At 38.6% G+C, this 20048-nt stretch overlaps 1 protein-coding gene across 1 annotated transcript in view; it reads right to left on the bottom strand.

Annotated features, from left to right (window-relative positions):
* The window catches only part of LOC124285411 (dynein axonemal heavy chain 6-like), a 102217-nt gene extending 82937 nt beyond the window's left edge, over positions 1–19280 (bottom strand). Inside the window, exons 1-14 of the mRNA XM_046721635.1 lie at positions 19200–19280; positions 18178–18549; positions 17556–17710; positions 16708–16814; positions 15836–16204; positions 10935–11071; positions 9689–9853; positions 9427–9542; positions 8617–8679; positions 7508–7775; positions 6243–6387; positions 4073–4254; positions 3459–3488; positions 664–734 (exon numbers count right to left, since the gene is read on the bottom strand). Coding sequence (XP_046577591.1) covers positions 664–734; positions 3459–3488; positions 4073–4254; positions 6243–6387; positions 7508–7775; positions 8617–8679; positions 9427–9542; positions 9689–9853; positions 10935–11071; positions 15836–16204; positions 16708–16814; positions 17556–17710; positions 18178–18516 — 2147 coding nt within the window. The 5' untranslated portion in view covers positions 18517–18549; positions 19200–19280. The remainder of the gene's footprint in view (positions 1–663; positions 735–3458; positions 3489–4072; positions 4255–6242; positions 6388–7507; positions 7776–8616; positions 8680–9426; positions 9543–9688; positions 9854–10934; positions 11072–15835; positions 16205–16707; positions 16815–17555; positions 17711–18177; positions 18550–19199) is intronic.
* Positions 19281–20048: the final 768 nt, after the last annotated feature.

Here is a 20048-nt window from a genome sequence, read left to right as displayed (position 1 = left end):
ACAGACCCTACATCACAGCCTGTTTACAAATACAGACCCTACATCACAGACTGTTTACAAATACAGACCCTACATCACAGCCTGTTTACAAATACAGACTCTACTACATGGACTGTTTACAAAAAAAACCAAAACAGACCCTACCCCACGGACTCTTTACAAATACAGACCCTACCTCACAGCCTGTTTACAAATACAGACCCTACATCACAAACTGTTTACAAATACAGACCCTACATCACATCCTGTTTACAAATACAGGCCCTACATCACAGGCTGTTTACAAATACAGACCCTACATCACAGCCTGTTTACAAACACAGACCCTACATCACAGCCTGTTTACAAATACAGACCCTACATCACAGCCTGTTTACAAATACATACCCTACATCACAGACTGTTTACAAATACAGACCCTACATCACAGCCTGTTTACAAATACAGACCCTACATCACAGCCTGTTCACCAATACAGACTCTACATCACAGCCTGTTCACCAATACAGACCCTACCTCACAGACCTGTCCCTAATGCAGCCCCTTACAACACAGCCTATTCACCAATATAGACCCTACCCTACAGCCTGTTTACAAGTACAGACCCCTGCCCCCAAGGGTGTTCACACACCCAACTTGCCCGAAGTATGCACTCGCTCTTACCTCTGTGATGATATGTAGCTGGGCCTATAGCTGGCATCTGTCCTGACAGACTCTGAGTCACTCTGTGAGTCCTACAACACACCCAGCAGACACGTCAGTCACCAGGTATACAATGTTAGCTGTCTCATTAAAATCAGACCTTTACTCCACATTGATACCTACCTATCCCTGTCAAAGAAGAAGAAATATTGGAGTTCAGGATAAACAATTCCTGATTTCGTATCTAAAAAAATGTCAGTTCCAAACATTTACATGATTCCATAGCCACTACACAAAAAATGAATCAACTTTTGACTTAAGGATAGAAATTTGCAAAAGAGAAACAGAAACAGCTAATGGATTGTACAAAATGAAAAATGTAAAAAAGGCAAAATGTTTCGGACTCTGACATCTGTTCTAAAACCTACATATCTATGATTTAACGGTTACAAGTCACTCCCAGTTCACCCAATGTGCCCTGTTGTGGATGGTTTGTCAAGTCTTTATGGAGTGGAAGATCTGATTCCAATGAGGCACCTACCAATGTTAAGACCCCATGCATGGTGAGGTAACAGCATATCTGCCTCAATCTAAGTGCCATTTCTTAACATTAAGTGTGTATAATGTTGGCTTTAACAGAAAGACTAAAGGAGTTATCAAGAACAAGGACTTTTGATTTATTATACACAGAATCAGTTGCGGCTGATATGAATGTAAAATTGAGCATCATATTAGAGTTATTCGTGATATTATTTAAATACTAAATGATAAAATATCATGACATGCTGGCAGAAATAAAATATGTGAACATTTGATAATTTACTCCTTGTGTTTGATGACAACTTGTTGTGTGGATCTGTGATCATACACATTGACAACACTGGCTGAAGTGCTGCATGCAAGTAATGAGGCAGATCTAGTAGTGTGAACAGTCTACAGATTGTATGGAAAATGGTAGTACAAGCATTGGTGTATAGATGTAATACTGTAATAAATACAACTGTTAGTACATACTATATGAAAAGGAAACTAACTTGACCACTCTCTATGCTCAGTGAATGCATACATATAGGTACTGGGGAGGTTTAGTCAAAAGGATATATTTTGAAGCAGTCTGATGTTAAAAAATACTTAGAACATTTGACATAGGTCCTCCCATCTTCCCCAGGCAAGGGAGATAACTGACTATAAAGTCCAGTTTCCACACTTAGTGAACTAGGCTGGAAATTGAGGCTCGATGGTAGTGCAACCAGAGCTTGATCAATCTGACTGACCAATCTGACTCCCATCTCTCCAGGGGCGGATACAGCTTTTTGAGAAAGGGGGGGTGCACACTATTGAGAAAAGGAGGGGTGCACACTTCATTTTTGCCGAGTTTCAATGGTCATTTAACAAACATTCAGCACAAAAGGGGGACCGCGCACCCCTGCACCCCCCCTCTGGATCTGCCTATGGTCTCTCATATCACTTGCATTTGTTTTAAACAAAATGACAGCCCAGAAAATACAATCAGATTGATCATCAAGATCTATAGTTTAAGAAAACAGGTCTTTCCTCATGTACAGCCTCAATAAAGTGCATTGGAAAGTTCAAATAATATGAATATTCTGGAAAATATCTTTTAAACCCCAGTTGTATTCAATACACATGTTTTTTAAATCCTGCAACTGATCCAAATCTGCACAGCTAACGCCATTTTCTTTACAATCCAGATGATGATTCTGTCACATGATTTCGATTGGACTATTTATAGATGGTTACTCCAGCAAAAATATAACTCACAACTCTGCCAGTCTGGAAACTGAGCTTTTACTCAGTAACCCCCTTTCCTCAGGAACATGGGATCAACTGAGACCATACAGTGTAATAAGTCTCCATTTTGTTATCCAAAATTTCCAGGACCAATTTGCAAGCATAGCATGCTAATTGACTGCTCTGACTGATACAGTACTATAGATAATCAGCTAAATTCTGTGCACAGTTATGATAGAGATGACATGTCCTTGCTTGAGTGAAGATATTCAGTGAGTTAATCCAGCATATATAATTAGACAATGGAGACATACTACACTGGGACACTAAGGATGGAGATATGCCAGAAAAACAGATGTCAAGAACATGAAAACAGATGAAAAACAGGTCACTTTAAAGAGAATTTTCAAATGACCTTAATACAAGGGACATGATTTATATCATACAGACATACACGTGACAAACATACTCTATAGAGTTACACATGTCAGTATGTAATAACCATAAAATACAGGTATAAACATGATAAACACACGGTATGATATGTACATTATTCAATACATGAGATACAAGAGGGCAATGACATACAGGCATAAACAATCCACTGCCAAACAAACTTCAGAAAAAATGGGAGAGTAGGCATTCCATGGAAGAATGCAACAAACTGACCAGGAGACTGTGGTGTAGAATGATGCAGAGCAAGTGGAGTTACATAGATGCATTAATGCATCACACTGACTCCTCACCTGTACCTGTTCGCTCCATCAGCAAACCATGCACCACTGCTGTTGTTACCAACTGCACAGATTATGCAGATCTGCATGTTCAGTTGACAGGTTATGACTTCAGTTTGTTCAGCAGTATGTACACATTTGTTAAGCATGTGTTCAAGAAGCACTAAATATTTGCATCAGCTATCGTAGAAGTTCAGAAGTAGGACAGAGGAACAGTTTGTTAAAGTGACAGATCTAAGAAAGGTAAGAAATAAGCATTGTGGGACAGCTGTCTTATATATATATATACATATATCTAGGATAAAATGTGCAAGATTCAAAGCCTCAAACCTTCAAACTTCGGGGAGACATATCCACAATCTGAGTAAAGAGACACATAAAGGGCTATAATGAAACCCCTGACACAGCTAGTTCTACTTTCGTGAAAAGATAATAAAGGCATGAGAGATGCCATTTTGGATCTGTGGAAAAGAATACAAAAACTGAGTGAGTGAATTAATGTGTGCACATCTGTCTCAGGTCTTATATGTTTACCACTCTGGTGAAACCATTGACAGCATGTATGGGGCAGACAAACCAAGAAACATGATCTGGGCAGATTTTGGGTTCAACCGGATCATAGCTTTCTGGTACAACAAAGGGCCATAACTCTGTCCAGCAAATTTTGAAGCCTTCTATAACAGGGTCACTCATGACCCTGAAGAAAGATTGAGGACCCTGAGGATTGTAATGAATTACATACTAATAGACAGAATCTTTAAGATGGATAATAATACTGTAAAAAATATATATTTAAACAAATATATTTCTGAAGGTTTCTACAACAAATGCAGACTCCAGACTGATCAAGTTTGGGTGATAGGTTAGTTACTGTATGTATGCCAGAAAATATTCTGTGCCTGTTGGTTTTCATTAACATAACATGAAATAAAATGTTTAAGTACCTGTTCATCTTCGTCGCCGATGTTGTATGATGCGACGAAATGCTCCAGCAGCTGCTGCACTGCTGTCATCACCAGGTGGCGAAGCACGTCCATGAGGAGGTAGTCGATAGATCGCAGGAAGCAGGCCAGTCGTGCTAGGATCTTCCTCCACTCGGCAATCTCAGCATACAGCGGCCTGTCTTCTATATAACACAACACTCTATAAGGCAGGGCTTACATTACGTCCGTTTTTTCTTGCGTTGCGTCGTGAGTTACGTCAAAAAAACGCAAGTCAGTTATTTTATCATTTATACCTTACACTACGTCCGTGTTTTGGGTACGTTGCGCTGCGCTGCGTTGAAAATAGGTCTGACAGTATTTTGAAACGCAGAGGGAATTCCCTTGATGACGCCATTTTAACAAGGTATTTTGCCAACACGTGAGTAGTTCCGGTGAGTTGATTTTGTAATTTCTTGAACGAAACAAGCCAATGTAACATGTAATCCTCGTAATTGGATGACTTATCACTCCAGAATGCTTTATGTGTTTGTATATGACTTAAACTATGTCATAAATATTAAGTAATATACCATATAATACTATTTACATAACTGCTGTGGTTGTGATTAATTCCTCCTCTTCTTCGAATTCCTCCTCTTCCTCCAACACCATACTCATCACAGCTATGGCCGCCATGTAACGCATGTTCAAAACGCATATTCACGCATATAGTGTAAGAGCAAAAACGCAACGCATAACGCATGCGTTAAAAAAACGGACGTAATGTAAGCCCTGCCTAACACAGCCATCGCCAGTAGAATCAGTGTAAGGGTGTTAGTAATATACATACAGTATTCAGTCATTCATAAAGAGATGAGTATAATATATGATTTCAGGAGGACATACTACCACTACTTTTATGTTTGGCTCTTATTGGTCAAAACTGTAAACCTGTAAACCAAAATGTCACCTAAACTTGTCACTTGATCATGCTGACATATAAAAAGGACTGTGATTGTAAGGATACTTTTAGAATGTTTATTAGAATGACAAAAAGCAGTATGCTGTGCATAAGATAGCAAAACATTTAGCTGCTTTAACTGTATAACAAGGTCAGTCTTTGAAAAGCAATTATGCACTACTAATATCACAACTACTACTAATATTTTTGAAGGCACTAGACAAGATACTGAATTATTGTTTTGTCGCCAAAGTTTGTATGGCATATTCAGAGCAATATATCAAATTCTTAGATGCTTTGCTCAAAGATCAACAGTTCCAACCTTTTGCATTACGTCACACTGAATTGACCTCACTATGCAAGTTTAACTATATATAATAACTCAGGGCAAAACTGTACTTTATTACACTATACAGGGCTCCAGATAAGGGCCGTATCAGCTTATGTACGGATAAAAAATATGCACGATACGGTAGGAAATAAATTTGAAAACGTAGTAGATATGCACCACTGCAATGGTGTACGGTCTTAGAATCATTTACAGACGTATTTATCTGAAAAAGTACTGTTTTATTGTTTATTGACCTGTTTACACAAGACTAGCAATGTTGTGGTGCGTATATGAAACGAAACACAAGGTTACTGATCCACCATTAAATTCCATTCAGTACTCTGAATGTGCTCTTATGTTTTTCCAGTACTCCTGCATTGAAAAAATAAGGAGTACGTACTCCTGATGTTGAAAAATTATCTGGAGCCCTGCTATACATGGGATTAGAGTGAACTTAAGTGATGCCTACATGGTATATTATTTACAGATATAAAGATCTTGTGTGTTTTGTGAAGAGGAAGGTTACCTGTTGATTTCAATCATGTATAATATTGGCTGGGGGGTGTCAGCAACATATGACACCATCCTGAAACCAATCCCACCAGCCCACAACATCCCTATATCTAAAAACCTGTCCCTAAATAAATTGAATTTGGAGCAGTATGCACAGCGTGAAGTATCACATGATACATTTACACTAGCCACATCCACTAGCCTCATCATTCAGTGAAGCATCCCTCCAAACATGCCAGTTATCATGGCTTTTTTGTTGGTACACATATTTACCAAAATTCACACAGATATGTCTCAAGCTGAAATGAAGTATGTCTAAAAGACGTGTATTTAACAGTATTTGCTTTGCATCATCTTCAGGATAAACTGTGTCTGTCTCAACTCACTTTTCTTGGGATCCTTCTTGTCCGACTTTGTTGTTCCTCTTGATTGTTTCATGGCATCGGTGATGTTTTTGGGAACGATGATGGTGACTTTCTTGTGACTGTCACCTCTGATGCCCTGTGTGACCCCTTCCATTTCAGCCACAGTCTGATACAGAGGAGCAAGTGAGGTGAGGTGAGGTGAAATTGGGTTTAACGTCGTGCTTGAGAATATTTGTCTCATATGACGACGTGCATGCGTGTGTATGTGTATGTGCGGCTGCTTGTACTAGCCCAGACTTAAGCTGGTTTTATAGTGCTACCATGCCGCAGTGAAGCATGAATACCCCACTCAGACACATTATACTGACTCCGAGCCCACCAGTCCTTATTGTACCGATTAATGCCGAGCGCCAGGCAGGGACCAACAATTACCATATTTTAACGTCTTTTGGTATGACGCGGTCGGGGATCGAACCCGCGACCTTCCTCTCTCCGGGCGGACGCTCTCAGAGGAGCAAGTAGAACATCAGGAGTTTAATATATTCACTAATGTTCCTCGTCACTATTTTTAAACATAAAAATGAAACAAGACAGTCTGGTTATTACCAGATTACCAGACTCACAGTTAACATGTATCCCCTATCTCACTTCATGTGTATTCAAGGATGACAAAGGAATGTACCAATGTGTATTCAAATCCATGTAGTACTGATGACGGTGGAACAACAGTTACATGCTGACAACCCAAGCTGTAGAACCCTCACCCTTACACCTGGCGTGATGATCCTTGGTTCTGTATCTGCGTACATGTCACCTAACAGATGTCGATCTACCATTTTACATGAAATGTTTGTAAAATAGAAAGCTCTTAATAATTATAGCTATTGAATTTCTATTCGATTTAGTAATAATCAGCAATAAAAACATACAAAGACAATTCTACTTACAAATCTCATAAGTATGACTTAATATCTCAACTCCTCTATTTTCACAACATCTTAAACCTGAGTCTTTAGTGTCAAAAGTACAGTGCAACGGCTTCAGTGGTAGAGGAATTACCCAGTAATGAAGACATTTAATAGGCAACTCAGCAGATGATGTCACATTGGTCTGCAAAGCACTGTGATGCAATTCATAAGAGCTATATCTGCAAGGCGACTTTGCTTGTTCTAACCAAAGTAATATTTCCAGTTGAAGCAAGTTTTGGAAGACCAATGCTATTGACATTGTTCAACATTTGTGGAAATTAAGGTCAACAGATCCACAAATCAAGGGAGATAACTCACAGCACAGGACTCCCAGACTATCTCAATAATCTTGTCCCTGAGAAGACTGAGCTGCTCCAAGGCCTTGACCCCTTGATCTCTCTGACATGCCTTGAAGTCCTGGAGCATCAGTGTCTTGCTGCGGTCAAGGCTGACCAAGGAGATCTCACTAGCAGTGTCCAGCTCCTTCCCCGAGATCCCCTTGGCAGCCTGACACAGATACCGGACATGGATCAGACATCCCTGGAGCACCTCATTGGCCATGAACAGAGACTTGTACAGGCAGTTCCTAGGATCAATAAATGAACGTTACACACATTTCGTTAAAAGTTTGACTTACTACTCAGAGTGAAGATCTGACTATAGGAAGTCACTAGAGAGACTTCTAAATTCCAGGTACCAAAGCATTGCATCGAAGCAGCACATTTGATCTCAAAAGTTACAGATGGTTCATAGAGAAAAATAAAATGACAAAGGTTAATTCCAAGGCATCTACACTAAAAAGGTGCACCACTGAGGGAAAATTTGCACTTTGTGTTGTTTTTCTTCAGTTGCCTTGCCTTGCCTAAAAAAACAGAACAAAGTGACATGACAGTAATACTGTTGAAGCAATACTTTACTTTGTGTCATACAGCACATATCTTATATTAGCAAGGAATATCTAACTGAAGACATTGGTTTTTATGAGATAACGTGTTTACATAAGTTTGATAAGTGGTCAAAGTGTCGTGGTGACCTTGAAGATAAGATCAAGGTCACCCAAATCCAGTGGTGTCTGCGTAATCCCCCAATGTAGGTTGTCACTAAATTTGAAGACATTGGGTACAACAGTGCATGAGATATCGCCTTAACAAGCGTTTGACAAGTGGTCAAAGTGTCTTGGTGACCTTGAAGAAAAGGTCATGATCACCCAAATCGACCCCAATGTAGGCTGTCACCAAATTTGAAGACATTTGGTACAACAGGTCATGAGATTAATGTTAACAAGAACTGGAACGTACATACGTACGTACAGACGATCCTGAATATATAGTCCCCTGTTCCATTCCACATTGTGGCGGGGGACAAAAATACAGAATACCTCTCCAGTGTCTCCACAAACATCATTTCTGATATAGAAATCTCATTACCTGCTTCCAGAGTTTTTCTGATGTCGAATATTTCTTCTCCATTGTTTGAATGTCTTCCACTGCCTGCAAAGAGATGATACAGTAGTTATTCACACAAAAGACCACAAAACAAGGAATAAATTATATAGTGACTAATATATGGGAGGTACAACAAATATGGCACCTTAGGGACCATTCATAATTTATGGCTAGGGGCGGGTCATCATGATTTTTACGGAGAAGCATGTACAATGTGAATGACCCCCTAAAATGTATAAACAAAGTAAGTACCCCCCCTGCATATCATGCATAAATCAATTATCCCCCCCCCCCTACCCTTCCCATAATTTTAAGCATAATTTTAAATATTTGTATGTAAAATAATTGCTGTCCCCCTAGTACATGTGCATAAAATTGATGACCCACCTACCTCCCCAGAACAAAATATCCACCTACCCCACCCCCCTCTTTAAAATTATCACCTCCCCTAGCTAAAAATTAGACATCCCTTAGACAACCCATGTTCCATCTTGTATAAGACACAGTGTCAATAACTTAATGAGGACAACATTTCAGTTTTAAAAAATTACCTCCATCCTATGTCAGACATAACATACTGCTGTCAGGAACAAAGTGCCCCAGTTATCTGGGAGTCAGGAAAGAATATTACATAAAATGAAAGGATCAGCAAACGATGGTGGTCCCGTAATACGTTATGACCAATCCCACCACCACCACCCCTTCCCAAATAACTCTAAGTATTGCCTAAGCACATACATAGTACTTCTATGTAAATCTTCTGCATTTCATTAACAACAAGCCATTTCTCACCTGAACTTGACAAAGACAGGAAGTTGGAATATCATGTAGAAGAGCCGCCTCTCCCACAGCCACAGAAGGGCATCAGTGTTGGAGGAGGAATCCTGGCCATTCTCCCCTTGCAGGCACTGAAATACCCACGTTTGTTTCAATTCTGTTTTTACTGATCAAAACAGAATACACTGTAAATAATCTTGTTCTATGGCTTAAAAGTAACAATTGCATTTCTTTGAGATAAGTATTTAATGTGAGATAAAAATGATAAATACATTACCCTGGTAATGTATGAGGCAGACACTGTCCAGTAGATACTTTCAGCCCTGGCTGTGTCTGCGGACACAATCTGAAGGTCATAGGGGTCATACCGTGCTCGTGGATGTCGCCTGTTTCTTGGTAGGCAGTAGAAAAACTGACCATCATCCTCTTTCATGACCTTTTCCTGTAAGAACATTGGACTCACAGATTTGCATCACTCACATAAATAGTCAAGCATCAGTGTGTCGAGGTTAAAGGAATCGACGAAAATACCTTGTGTTATCCATGGTTCGATACAACCACACAAATTTAACTACGTAAAGGAATATGAAGGCACTAAGCTTTTGATCCACGACAACTGTAAGGTCAACACATCAATGCACAGAGCATATGCAACAACTGTGTCATATGAACAACACTGAGAAAGGTCATACAATTTACTGAAGTGATTCTTACATTTCAGAGATTGACCGTTCTTGACCTCTCATTACACAAACTGACACATATTTACCTGTGACAAATTCAATATTCATCTGTGTGTCTATTTGTCAAACAGCAGTCTAACTGAACAAACTCATGGCATGGCACTCTCACTCATCTGAATAATGGCTACAACTATAACTGGATTTGAACCTCTTGAATATATTTAGATGTGATGATTGGTGTGAGGAAGTACAGCCAAAGGAATGTTATGCTTAGAGAATGCTTAGAGAGACAACAGTTTAGAGTGAGTGAGTGAGTGAGTTTAGTTTTACACCGCTTTTAGCAATATTCCAGCAATATCACGGCGGGGGACACCAGAAATGGACTTCACACATTGTGCCCATGTGGTGAATCGAACCCGGGTTTTCGGCGTGACGAGCGAACGCCTTAACCACTAGGCTACCCCACTGCTCTGACAACACTTTAGAGAAATAAGAGCATGGAAAAGTTGCAAAATATTAAATCATTTTAAATATTGGGTGAAATGGAACAGAATCCAAATAACATCAAAAAATGGCAGAGTAATTGACCTAAGTTTTCCAAACCAACAGACCATGCCATTAGCTCATTTTAGTTTCAGTCAGTAGGGCAAACTAGCACAGTCTGGGATATTCTCAAAAGGCAAGTAAATATAGATGAGCACTATCTCAAGTACTTATTTAACGTCAAAGAAACTTTTTTATCTTGTGATGAGAATGTTGCCATTGATATTCACTGATTACTGTGGAAAAAAAATGATTGGTGATGCACCAATCATTGTATCATGATTAGTTCCAACTTACATCATCTGTACATTTCTTCTGCATCATTTCGAGTAATTTCTTCTTGCATTCTGGGCCATATCGAGGAACTTGTGTCTCCCAGTTTAAGTTCTGACGCAACTCAATCAGCTTGTCAACAACACTGTCATTTTCAGGAACTAAACACAGAAAAACTATAAACAGTCAAAATAACAAAAACATCTCAATTTTAATGCAACCTTGCCAATCAAAAAGTATGTGGTTACTGTATAATTTAAAGGGGAAGTGTACACGAATAAATCGCATTTATTCTTATGTGAATCAAAGTGAACTGTTTTAATTAGTATAACCCTCAAAATAAGTGCTATATAAGGCCTTTGTTTGCCGAGCTAAACAGGCCAGAGTTACCACCCTTTGATTATGACGTAATTGGTGCCACTTGATCTTAAACTGGTCTCCTGTCTAGTCCCAAATCAAAAGATAATAATACTGATATTAATCACGTGAAAAAAGTTTGTGAAAATACGAAAGAAGCATAAGAACAGAAAATTAAGCAGCAGGACAGATTGTTCATGTGTATTTTATTCATAACATCACATCAATGAAAATACCAAATACGTATAACAATGTTGACGTCCGTATGACATCACTATCGGGACGCGACTTTTTCAAAATGGCGTGTTCACTGACACGAGTACGCCAGAGTTTTCGAAGGAAATCTTCGTTGTTTCAAGCAACATATATACATAAATGTGACATGTAAGTAGTCCGAAAATTCCGTCAGTCTGCTGATTGTTATTTTGTTTTTGTTTTCATTGTGACCAAGGGTAAGAATCAGAAATTAAGAGAAGTACCATCATCTTTGTGCGTGAGTTTGCGTCAGTCATGGCGTTATGCTTTCAGAAACTATAATATGTTGTGATGAATCTAGAAAATAATTGGAATACACCTATTGTATTTAACTATCGCTTGCTACAATACCTTTCCCAATGCATGTTCTAAAACTAATGAGCAAGTGTATGCAACAAGTAGGCGAACGGATACACAGAGTAAAATCTGAGATTGGCTTTGTTTACATTTCAAACAAGTAGTATTTCACTGAAACACTTCGTATTGGTGACAGAGTCCATTTGTCAGTTTATTTTGAACTGTATGAGGAATTCAGGGATTCGTGTAAGGAAGATGGTGTTGAATTTTATACAATTGATTTTACAGGCGAAACATAAACGACATATGTGTGACGTGATTTTATAAACACTCTGTAATATGGCTGAAAATTCACTTTGACATTAATACTGTGTTTGCGTATTTTCCAAAACATTCTCAGCGATTCTCGGTTCATCGACAATGTTTCAGAACGAGCATTGGTGATTCGATCATACAACACCCAAACTACCGCTGATCACAATGATACGTCTTTTTCTTTAAATTCAATTCTCCCAGTAAAATTTGACATTTGAATAAAGACATACTATATATTACGCAAAATGCAGTTAATGGTGATTTAGTAATGTGTCAAAACTGGCGAGATTTACGTGCATGTAATTTTCAGTATATTTGATCTACATGAGGGGATGATATCACATAAACACGAATTTCAAACTGCAAATTGCATTTATCTTTGTGATGTATTTTGATATGGTATTGATATCAAAGTGAAGGTGGAAGAGGAGGGACATATCATACGATTTATCATGTAGGAATTTTAGTAACAAACGTAGAATGCCGGCACATTCAACGATGACAAGCTAGATGTAGTGCATACGTTTTAGTTTTTTTGAAAAAAGATACTGTTGGAAAGGTGACCGATTCAGGTTGAATGTTATACAATTTTGTTACGTGGTAACACTTTCAGTACAATGAATACGGGTTTTTTCAAACTGCAACGTCATGGCAGAGTAGAACTGACCACATAGCCAGCTGACGGCCAGGCAAGTGGTGGATTAAAACAGTAGCCTGCGCATTGAGACACAAGAACCACACCTATACCTGCACCACGTGAAACGGGTCTAATAAGGTCAAACGTCGCATTCGTTTATCGCTTGGGCACCAATACCGTCATTTCCAAGGGACATAAGCCATGGTGTGTTTATTGTGGACATAGAACTCTCGGTAAATGTTGAAAATATGAATTGATATAACGCATAGGCGGATCCAGAGGGGGGGGGGGGGGGGTGCAGGGGTGCCCACCACCCCCTTTTGTGCTGAAAGTTTGTTAATTGACCATTGAAACTCGGGTGAAAATGAAGTGTGCACCCCCTCCTTTTCTCAATAGTGTGCACCCTCCTTTTCTCAAAAAGCTGTATCCGCCCTTGTAATGCAAAAAATAAACTAGTTACTTCTGATATATGTACGGGTTTGGATATAAAACTACTTGATAAACACTTTTTATGATGAAAAAGTGCAAGACAAAAAGGTTAATTTTCGTGTACACTTGCAAGAACCCCCTGCATGCCACATGGACATATATGTCCTTCCCCTTCAACCCTCAATTTGAAGTCCAATAGAAATCAAAATATCCCACGCACACAAATACACTTCACACTTTCGAATTCTGCGGGAAATTTCCCGTTTGTTGATACCATCCACTATTATTTTAGACAAAGCTCAAGAGCTGCAAATGACTTTTCAAAATAGGCTTCATTGAAAATATCGCCATTTTTGACACAGTACGAAATCGCGATTCACAGCGTTATTTGCTGTATGTTTTAAATGTGAAAATCGGATAATCACTGGGAGTATTGAATTACAAAAAATAACATATTCATGATCACTGATATCAGTTTTACATGAAATCGCAAATGATAATTCTGAAACGTTGCCGATGAATCTAGAATCGGTTGGGATATTTTCGAAAATACACTTACACGAACGCTGTAGAGCGCTTTCCGCCATATTGGATAGTGTTTACAAAATCACGTTTCGCGAAGGCCGGTATTGAGATGCCTATTACATCACGTATATTTCATATTTAGCTTCGAAAATGCATCAATGAATTCCCCATACATTTTTAATCAAATTGCAACTGGTCTTTGTCACCAATACCAACTGTCCACATCAAATGAGACAAAACATTAGGTGTGAACACGAACGCTATGCTCGAAAGACTGCGCTTGTTTGAAATGTTAACAAAGACAAAGTCCGATTTTACACTGCATAGCATTTTCTGAAATTTTCCAACATTCATCCGTCTATTCATTGTTTGCAATGGCACAAAACGTTTGGAATATGCATGGAAAGAGTATCGTAGCAAGAAATAGGAAATTAAAAATAGATACAATGCAATGATTTGATCATTCATAAGAAATTGTCAAAGTTTCCGTGCAGCGTGACGCCATGACTGGCACAAAATCATGCAGAACGATTTAATTCAACCTTATAAGTAAAACTGATAATATTTAATGAAAATGATTTATATATGTTATGAAATGTATATGCACACATATTTAAAGGAATTGTCTTGTTCATTGCATATTTTTGTGTAGTCTTATAAACAAAACAATGATGTATATTGATTGGCCAGGTGCGTGTTTGTCGGAAACATGTTATGATTCACTATCATTGTTTTCGATAATATAATCAATTCATATTCGATTAAAAAATATTGTGATGACAGGATATGAAACTCTATTTATATTTATATTCTGTTCCCAGCAACTCTCTGGAGGTCATTCTGGAGAGATCTGGCTGTGGTGAACCTGTTCCGCCGGGCTAGGGTGGCCAAGTATCGGTCCTCTCTGGGAGTTGTCACCCTTGGACGACCTGAGCGTGGTCTCTCAGTCATCAATCCGGTCTGTTGGTGACGAGTGATCGCTCTGGAGATGACGCTTCGATGAACATTGAAATGGTTGGCAACAGCACTCTGGGTCTGACCCCCCTGCACCATTCCAACAATTTGAGCAACTTCAATTGGTGTCAAGTGACGCCTAGCCATTTCTCAAATGTTACTGTCAACAATTTGTCGTTGCTGGCAGTTTTAACGCAATCAGAACGCATGTGCGACGTGTATAGCACATGTTTTCCATGCATTTTGCATGTGAGTTTTGAGGGTGGTTGCGTTCAGGCGGTGCTAACAATGTTATCAGAAAAACAATATGGGAAATGCTTTAAGTTCATCAATCGTAAAGGGTTCTCCTGCATGGCTTATATGCCAAGTAATAACTTCATATACCCATGAAGAAAATATGTGGAAAAAAATACTTGTTGCTTAACTTTTTGTGAGGAGTATATATGGAGATCAGCTGGTTAGGTTCTGTCACGTCAGCTGTTGTTAAATCATTCATTCACCTTGCCAAATGATTCTGGTTCTATTTCAAGCATAGTAGTAGAATATGTGATGTGCATGTCTGGAGTTCACCACATGATATTAATGGAGGTGAGGTGAAATTGGGTTTTACGTCGTGCTTGAGAATTTGCTCATATGACGACATGCATGCGTGTGTATGTGTATGTGCGGCTGCTTGTACTAGCCCAGCTGGTTTCATAGTGCTAGCTCACTGAGATACCATGCCGCAGTGAAGCATGAATACCCCACTCAGACACATTATACTGACTCCGAGCCGACCAGTCCTTGTTGTACCCATTAATGCCGAGCGCCAGGCAGGGACCAACAAGTACCATATTTTAACGTCTTTTGGTTTGACGTGGTCTGGGATCAAACCCGCGACCTTCCTCTCTCCGGGCGGCCGCTCTAACCACTACACCACGAAGAGGTCTGATATTAATGGAATATTGCTAGAAGATTGTAAACCATATTCACTTCCTCCCTTCAGCTGACAATGTGACATCTTATTCCAGTAGTGTTAAGTCCTGCTCTTGCAGTGACAATGTTTGTCCGTTAAAAACTCGAATATTTAACAGCTGCAGGCTGCAGTGATAAAGCTGAAATATTGAGGCAGCTGCATAAAATAACATTCATCCACACACAGTATAACCAGTCTCACCTGAGTCATCGTACTTATTCTTCCTGAGATATGTCAACACAATGTTGGGGTCGGGTCTGGAAAGACTTCGAGCTGATGACACAGATTGTTTGGCACTTAGAGCTCGGCCACTGGGTGCTCTCTTAGGACCATCCTCCTTTAATGATATTATCTTGTCCAGAGGGTGTGGGGGAGTTTTTATCTCCAGAGTTCTCTCCCTTTTAGCTATGATTGGAATCTCGCCAGGGTATTTCCTATCACCATCATCTTCATCAATGTCATCGTCATCAACGTCATCTTTATCCACACTTGGTATTTCAGTACTTGTGATTGAGCCAGATACTGGTATTGAGTCCTGACGGTTGTGTTTTTCTGCAGTACTGATGGTCACTACAAACAGAAGCCACACACAAAATGGTAACACTGCTGTTATACTTATTGTAGTGATACTGTTGGTGTTCTTTGTACAGATACAAAAGACTGTCAGGTTACCCTGCTTACTTAAAGAAATTTAAATTTACACATCAATCAAGGTTCCCTTGGGTCTGTTACAAAAGATTGAATTTGATAGATATATAAAGTTCTTTTAATTTGTACACTGTTTGTAGATACTAAAATTAATCCTTAATAAATGTTGAGTGTTGTGTTTAATATGTTTTAAGAAAGACATAAATTCTATGAACAGCTTCAGCTATTGTGAAAAAGGAATTTGTTAAACATGTGTTGTCATTAGAAATGTCTAAGAAATCATCATTTAAATTCTGTTTGCTTCCTTAATCATGTTTATTAGAAACTAGAAATGAGTTAAACATTTTTAACATGTTTAAGAAAATATATATTCTATTATAAGCATCATGGTTAAGAGTTGAGAAGTTTCATGCATGACAACATACCGCTCTCTGTTCCAACAAAACTAGCTTGATCTCCCATCGGTATGTCCGGGGTTGGTTTGTCAGCAACGAGATCGATCTCCCTTCGTATTGGACCAGCTTTTTGAATACTGGAAAGAGTGTAGCTCTATGAGAATGTGGTGCCAGATGCATTGTGTGTGACCCATATCTAGGTCAACCTTCTACATAATATATGAAAATTACCCTTTCAAAATAATAGTTCTGGTTTATGGAACAAACTATCTAACTACTACATGGAGCTTTCTTTGCTGTAGCCATTGTAATACTTTGTTGGTTGGTAAATGAAACTAAATCAATTTTACAAGATAGAGTTGGATTGGCTTTAAAACCTACACACGCTTCACATTTATAGCCTGTGATCAAAGTTCACTCATGGTTCACCTCAGCAACATTGTTCCTATATGTAGTGTAGTCAGAATATGAAAAGGGGGCAGTGGAGTAGCCTAGTGGTTAAAGCGTTCGCTCGTCTCGCCGAAAACCCCGGGTTCGATTCCCGACATGGGTACAATGTGTGAAACCCATTTCTGGTGTCCCCTGCCGTGATATTGCTGGAATATTGCTAAAAAGTGGCGTAAAACTAAACTCACTAACTCACTAAGAATATAGAAAAGCCATAGAAAATATCAGACACTTGACCTTTCAATTTTGAATAGCACATACATCTTTCAGAGAAATAGCGCTCAAGAATTACAATTATCTCAATTAGTCTGCATAAATTGTGTCATGAATATACATCTAGAAAGTGAATGATTGTTGTTTAATGCACCAATCAGCAATATTGGGGCTACATTGTATGCTCCACACAGTGACAGAGAAGATGTTAACATTACATTTTCTTCAGGATAGGTGGTGAGGAGAGTTCGACCCCAGCTGCTTGTCTGAGCTGCTGCTGTCGACGGTCATAGTCCTTCCTAAACAATGTGGTTCTGAAAGCTGGCATTGGGTGCTGCTCACGTTTACCAGAAGGAGGACGAGGTATCTGCAGCTGTAATAATACGGAACATAGAATTTAACACATTATTATATTAGATAGACAGACAGACAGACAGATCTGCTTTTGTATACCTGGTGTAATGATCTTTATCATGTAATATGCAGGTCTTAGAGTTTTATCATCCCACTATTAAGGAAAACTGCATTTAACATAAAATATTGAAATCAGTTTAAAGGCATAAACAAATCTGAACATGCAGAATCTAACTGTGTTGCTACATGTAATATCAATGTTTCAATACACTTCATCTTATGGTTTCATAAAAGAATGCCGCCATATAGCTGGAATATTGCTGAGTGCGGCGTAAAACTCAACTCACTCACCCAATTCATGAAAGAATATTAGTTAACGGATATCTATAAATGATTATTTTTACTTCAACATCATCAACAATCTTGTTCTCATGATTTCTGTGATAGACATCCTAAAATTTCAAAGTCTAAGCTAGAATTACTTACATTGCCATTTGTTGATGGAGGTCTCTGTGTCTGATATTTTGCATTGATGAGAACAGTCGAGTTTTCTGGTTTATCATACAGTCTCTCTTTCAGTTCTGCTGCCATGTTCGGCATTGGTTTTATTCCAAGTCTGATGCCAGATGGTACAGTAGTTCCATTTCCTTTAGGAAATTTTGGTGAGCCAAGATCAAATCTGGCAACTTTGGTACGTGGTAGGTTTGGTTTGGATAACAATTCATTTTCCAATAAACCAATATCTCCTAAATCTTGATTCAAAACTGTCGATTCAGACAGCTGGCTTATGAGACTACCTCGAGATTCTCCAAGTCCTTCCGACATTTTGTTCTTTTGAGTGTGTCAGTCCGTGGAAATCTGCGGAGAGTGTATGAAATATTCGAGGGATCAAAATTCACTGATATATTGATCCGTCTTGGATTTACAATTGATGATGTGATGCACAATATGAATAACAATGTATTGATACATGCAAAAAGATTATGTTACAACCAAAAATGCCACACAACATCACGAGAAGAAAATATACAAAAATATATGGAATAAAGCAACACTGATTTTGACACAACAAATAAACATCCTGCGTGTTTGTCAACACAGAGCAAACAATGTGAACTCAACGTCTTTGTTGGGTAATGTCAGGGATACAAAAACCAGATACATAAGATCCTTATTCTGGACATGTAAACATCCACAATGTAACCGGACTCATTCATGATGGGAAAATAATGGATCACACGTATGAACCAACAGTGGCGTGGTTTATGTACTGCAACGGTATAATCTACTGACATAATCATGATCGAATAACAGTTTCACGAAAAGCAATATTAACTGAAAATCATTCGTAACATCAAAACACAAACTGAAGAGGTTTGCTAAACTTTGCAAATATTGATAAAAATTTTCAATTTTAATTGATGACAGTCATGATCTAAATTTGTTCAGATCATGTATCCATGACATAAAGTTCACCAAATAAAAACGTGATTGGTACATAGCCTTACTATAATTTGTAACTGTTCCGCATTACGAAATGTAAACAGCAAGGTGCTTCGTTTACGCCGGAGGACGCCATGATGGTTTACCTTAGCAATACCCACAATGCTTTGCGTCAAAAATATGCTAGACTTACTTGAGTATTTTAGCTTTTTCATAAAGATAACCACCTATTACATTCAGCGTTCTTGAAAACCGTATTTTGAACAAAATTTATTTCGATGTAATTTCGTAGATCATTTGGTTGCTAACTGAACATATACTGTTGTGAATACATTTTTATCATGAAGGATAAACTAAGTATCTATGGATGAACGGTTATTTTAAGACGCTTCTTAATTATCAATCCGCAATGAGGATAATTTCGACGTTTCGGTGTGAAGGTACTAACACCTTTATCAATGAGTGCAAGTTTCGATACTAACAATCACGCAAGTGTTAAACAAGGAGGAAATATATACATTGCTGCATAGTGAGCATATACAATTAACAAGGTTGATGTACATCGGATATTTGATAAGTGATTCCAGCAGAGGAGGTTGATGTACAGAGTGATTGATTGTGATTAGAGTTGAGTTTATACAATTGATGAGTTTGACGTACAATGGGATGATGATAAGTAAGTAGGTTGAAGTACACTAGTTGTGATTGCAAGCACAAAGGGGAGCGTGGAAGCCAGATGGACAAAGGAGGTATGGAAGGATTACTGGTGGTGGTCTTTGATTAGGTGGTGATAGGCTGAGGAGATGAAATAACCTTGATCACGATTCATGGTGGGGTTGTGGCGTTGGATGTTTATGGCTTCAAGGAGTTTCCTAATTTTGTAGTCTTGTCGGTTGATTTCCAGATATCGATGT

This window comes from Haliotis rubra, unplaced genomic scaffold (genome assembly GCF_003918875.1).
Source record: "Haliotis rubra isolate DU_JTF1 unplaced genomic scaffold, ASM391887v1 Scf36, whole genome shotgun sequence".
Lineage (NCBI taxonomy): Eukaryota > Metazoa > Mollusca > Gastropoda > Lepetellida > Haliotidae > Haliotis > Haliotis rubra.
This window is presented reverse-complemented; position numbering and strand designations above follow the sequence as displayed.